At 41.1% G+C, this 4,928-nt stretch overlaps 1 protein-coding gene across 1 annotated transcript in view; it reads left to right on the top strand.

Moving 5' to 3' along the window:
• Positions 1 to 2,970: 2,970 nt before the first annotated feature.
• The window catches only part of inhbb (inhibin subunit beta B), an 8,792-nt gene continuing 6,834 nt past the window's right edge, over positions 2,971 to 4,928 (top strand). The window contains exon 1 of the mRNA XM_020606643.1: positions 2,971 to 4,006. Within this exon, the coding sequence (XP_020462299.1) occupies positions 3,619 to 4,006 (388 nt within the window). The 5' untranslated portion in view covers positions 2,971 to 3,618. The remainder of the gene's footprint in view (positions 4,007 to 4,928) is intronic.

Here is a 4,928-nt window from a genome sequence, read left to right as displayed (position 1 = left end):
TGATGGTAAGATGATGTCATGGGGTAGGACTGGATAAGTCTGACTTCTTTCTACTCCATTCAAGCATGTACTAGGTATAAGCAAATGGATATTGGATTATGTGTAAAATTATGTGTGTTGTCATATCAACTGTCTTTACATGCTTGAAAGAATAAATTGAATCAAATCAAATCAAATCAAATTCTGTGAATAAGAAAACAAAACAACTACATTTTTTTCTAATATTGTAACTTTTGCTCTGAGTTTTGGTGTTGTAGCTGCTGTTTGATGTTTATTTGTAATAAATGTTTACGATACATTTCAGCTCCACAAGCTACCAAATCTGAACATATTTTACCTTCATGTCCTGTCTTCATTTCATTGGCCTACCAACAGACAGGTTATATTTCTTATCTTGCCAAGAGAGATGTTTTGAATCAAAAGGCTCAATACTCTAAATATGAAGAAAGTTCTTGTACTCTTACTCGCCCCTTGCCGTTTGTGTCATGTCCGCTCCACATCACCTGATGGACTCGGGGGCAAGCGGCACGGGTGTGGCTGATTGGCATCTCCACAGCTGTTCCCCATCCTGTCATCAGCCACTTCCTTACTTAACCAGCTCACAGGTTCCCAGCACTCCCTAGGTCAAGGTCAAAGTGTTTATTTGTCATATGCACAGTTAGGAAACGTGTTTCCCTGTACAATGAAATTCTTACTTTGCCGTCCACATGAATGCCACAAAATACAAGTGAAACATAAAGTAGATGAGCACAAATCAAAAATCTAAGGCACTTTAAAGCAGCAAGTAAAGGAAGCAAAGTTCATGCATCTTTCTTGAACCTTTGACGGCCAACCTATGTATTGCCTGTGATCTCAGCAACCTGCGAACCTTGCGCTGTTTTCGACTACAACACGACCGGTCCTCCTCTCAGCCCTTTTTTTTCTGCTCCCACCTTGCCTTGATTGTTTTGCATAGAAGCCCCTTGCTGTCAATGCACCTAAGAGAGCGATATAAAGGGCAGTACCTGTCAACCTGAGGTCTCAAGTCATGATTTATGGTATGGGATGTCATGTGTTGGGCTCTAAGTCCCACCCACCTTTAACACCATGCTTCTGTCTAGTTCAAAAGGCAGACCCCCAGTTACATACCTCAAGGGACTTCGCATGTAGGTGTTAGTATTTGACATGGAAACATTATATTATCAGTTTTATAAGAGCATGAATGGATATTATTAGGGTTTCCCACAGAGGAATAGGACTGACCAATAGGGTTATTACATCAAAGGGATTCTATTGCATTAGGTCTGATCACCCACACACACACTGATGCTCTCTGATGACTGATCAGTGTAAAACTTAATGTTTCATTCGTGGGGTTAAGGGTTAGTATCAGGGTCCAGTTTCAAGAGACATTACCACCAATACCTATGATAGATGTATGGCTTACAACTGAGTTAATTAATTCTCTTTCAGAATTGCTGTAATCAAATATGAAATTAATATTGTAAATAATTCTCTCACGCATAGGGAAAGGCAGGCATAGTTTAATTTTAAGGAAGTTTACCCCTGATAGTTTTGATAGCTGTAAGAAATGAAACTAAATTAAATATAGAATAAAAATAAATATTATTCTGATAAATGGATAATTCTCTTAATTTGGGAAACATGGCAATTCCACCCCTTTTGTAATATAATTCAAAATTGTGATAGATATAAGAATTAAAGCCAAATTATAATTAATAATTATTTCTCTTTTCAAAATTACTGTAATTAAATATTAAGCAAATGTGATATGTAGTGAGAGTGGAACAAACCAGCATTTTTACAAATGAAACACTTTATTTGTGACATACATTTCCAGTAAAACGTGCTGCTGAGTGAAGTCAGAAGGCAGACAGACTAACGCCACTGGTTTTAGTAACAGGAAGAGAAATGTAATTAAAACCAGGTTAATTTATCTTAGACCATATTGTCTGACCCCTGATATATTTTATCAGGCTGTTCTAGTCCATCTCTGCTGCTGCTGCTCATTTCATTTGGCCTGTTGACCTACTGCTCCCACACATGACACAGACCTGCTCAGGGGCTCAGACTACTCGCAGTACACATCATCATAATGTCATTGTTATTATTGTTCACTGTGATTCCAACTGTGAATCTTGATTTTATATTATTATCTTTATTATTAATTTTGGCATAATCATTAGGTTCACTGGACTTTGTGCGTAAAGATGCATGTGCTACTAAAATATCACTTCTATTATGCTACCTCTTAACACTTTACCACAAACATACTTCTGCCCTTGTACACATAGTTCATCCTAGTATCCAAGAACAAGTATCATCTACTTAACATACGTATATATAGTGTAACTGATTATTGTGCAGTGTCAATTGGAATTGTGCTCTTTTTTTACCTGCAGTATGTTGAGGCAGCTGCAGGGTGTAATATTAGATTTCTACTGGTAGATGGCGCTATGTGCTTGGTAATCAGCATTATAACCGAGCGTGGCGCTAATTTCCAATTAATCTTCATTAATTCTTGTTGATTTTTCGTTTGTTATTTAATTATATCCTTTTAATACACTGGATTTGAATTTTTCATATATCTTGAAAATTGTTTAAACCTGTAATACACGTCTGATTTAAAACCAAAGACTGAAAAGCGTTTTTAGTGTGTTTGTATCAAGTTTAAAACACATATGTATGTTTGAAGTCCGTCAGAATTACCTCAGTTAATGTACAGGCTTCACAAAGTCTTCTCGCTAAGTGTGCATGTAGTAATCTTAATGATCAAATGATGTTTCACACATAAGTCATCGTCTGTTTGGGGAGAAGAAAATTATGCAACCGACGTGTTACCATAATAAACCCTTGTTCCTCAGAGGAGTGGTGGCTCTGGAGACGTAGTAGTCTATAATCCCTTGCGTTCAGTTGGTGGAAATCCCCACGTGGTTTCGACTCCTGTATAAAAACTTTGGGTGTGCTGCGCCCCTGTTGTCTGTTTGCAAAGGAAGAAAAGGGTCTCAGTGAGCAGCATCTTCCAGAGCGCACGGAACTGGCCTTGTACAGTGGCACGCACCGGACATGGTACCCAGGCGCATACACAAAAGACCCAGGACTCACTGAGCGCTGTTATTCTCCTTGGGACTGCAGCTGTACAAGTGAACTTTGTGCATGCGGTTTGAATGGGAACCAATGGACTGATCGCCTTTCGACACCGAAGAGGTTTTGTTTAGACTCTTAGACGGAGGAGAGTAAGTGTCCTCGTTTGTTTTGGTCGATCACCCGGTCTGAACTGAACGCAGTGACAGAAGCGTGTCAACAATCAAAACTCGTGAGTGCGCATCGCAGTCAGGTGAACTTTTGTTTTGGGGCAGAAAAAAGACGCATCGTTGGATAGTGAGCTGAATGCATAATGACCGGAGGTAATTAGCCTCACATTTTCAGCAGCACTCTTTTATGTTGAGGAATACTATCTTTTAATTAGCTTCTTTGGACATCTCCAGTCGTCTAACTTCTGGAGCAGCTAGTGGATGTTGTCCTGGAACTTAGAACTTCGGAACCTCGGTGTTTTTATGTAACAGCTTCACCCTTCTCTTCTTCAGCATCTGGACAATACGTTTAAGTCTCGAAAAAATGAACTCATACAATCTGGCATTGACCTGTTTAGTTGCGTGCGTTCTCGTCGTGCGCTGTAGCTCGGTCACCGGGACGGAGACTCAGGGTTCGCCGCAAGAGTCGTGCGCGTCCTGTGGCCTCAGGGCTCCGGATCAGTCGGAGCGGGTAAACATAGACTTCTTAGAGGCGGTGAAGAGGCACATACTGAACCGGCTGCAGATGAGGGACAGACCCAACATCACCCATCCCATCCCGAAGGCTGCGATGGTGACGGCTCTGAGGAGGCTACACGCCGGCAAAGTGCGAGAGGACGGCCGGGTGGAGATCCCCAGCTTTGATGGACAGGCTGCATTCAACAACGAGGTTCAAGCGGAGACCTCGGAGATTATCAGCTTCGCCGAATCAGGTAATAATCAATAATTCATTGCACACATCTAACTCGACCTCTGGGTGAACCGTTTGAATTTATGTAGACCCAACAGGCAATGCAGAGTTTAGGTTAGTAGCCTGAAATCTGTCTGAAATGTAGAGTTAACACCTGTAGGTTTATCCTGAAGGTTGGACCAAGCAGCAGCTGTAGACCGGATGAAACAGACCTAAGAGTTGTTTGGTCAGCTATCACCACGAACTCACTGAATTCAGTGCAGTCATCGTTTTCATCATCTTATTACATCACAGTTCTCCCCTCTGAAGCCTTGGTTGGTGTTAAATCCTCCTGTTTTAGCCCCGTGAAAGTCAAAAAGAGATGAAACTAAAGAAGAGTCCTTAAATTACCCCCAGTGTATTGTCTAGGGGATAAAAAGAACCTCTGAGTCCAATTTCATCACTAAAGCTGTGCTCACACTCAGTGTGCCAATGTAAAGGCCCTCTTTTAAATAGGAACAAAGTCCCTCAATTGGGCATTTATCCTTTCCTCTAAGAATGTGTATCTAACTAATTCTCAGAAGTCCAAAGAGATCACCCTTTCCTCTGTGTGTCTCTCTCTCTTTCCTTCACACACACCTGCGTCATATACACACAGACTTACACACACCTAAAATCATCTGCGCTTGACAGAATCCAATAATTGTCAGTTAGCTTGTGAGAACCACATATTTGAATCAAACTGTTAGTTTTCCAAAAAGAAAACATACAATTAAAGACACCAAAATAGGATGTCTTAAACACACTCACACACTCACACACCATCCTGTCTTTTCTCAGTGGCCCTGCCGGTACAATTAGCCTCAATGGACTGCTGGGTCCTGCCTTGCAATGGGAATGATCTGAGCACTCATGGCAAGGGAACAAAAGCCAGGCAATTATTATAAGAGCACTACGCGTTCCTG

Source organism: Monopterus albus, unplaced genomic scaffold (genome assembly GCF_001952655.1).
Source record: "Monopterus albus unplaced genomic scaffold, M_albus_1.0 scaffold79.1, whole genome shotgun sequence".
Lineage (NCBI taxonomy): Eukaryota > Metazoa > Chordata > Actinopteri > Synbranchiformes > Synbranchidae > Monopterus > Monopterus albus.
The sequence above is the reverse complement of the archived record's forward strand: the minus strand, read 5'-3'. Positions and strand labels throughout refer to the sequence as shown.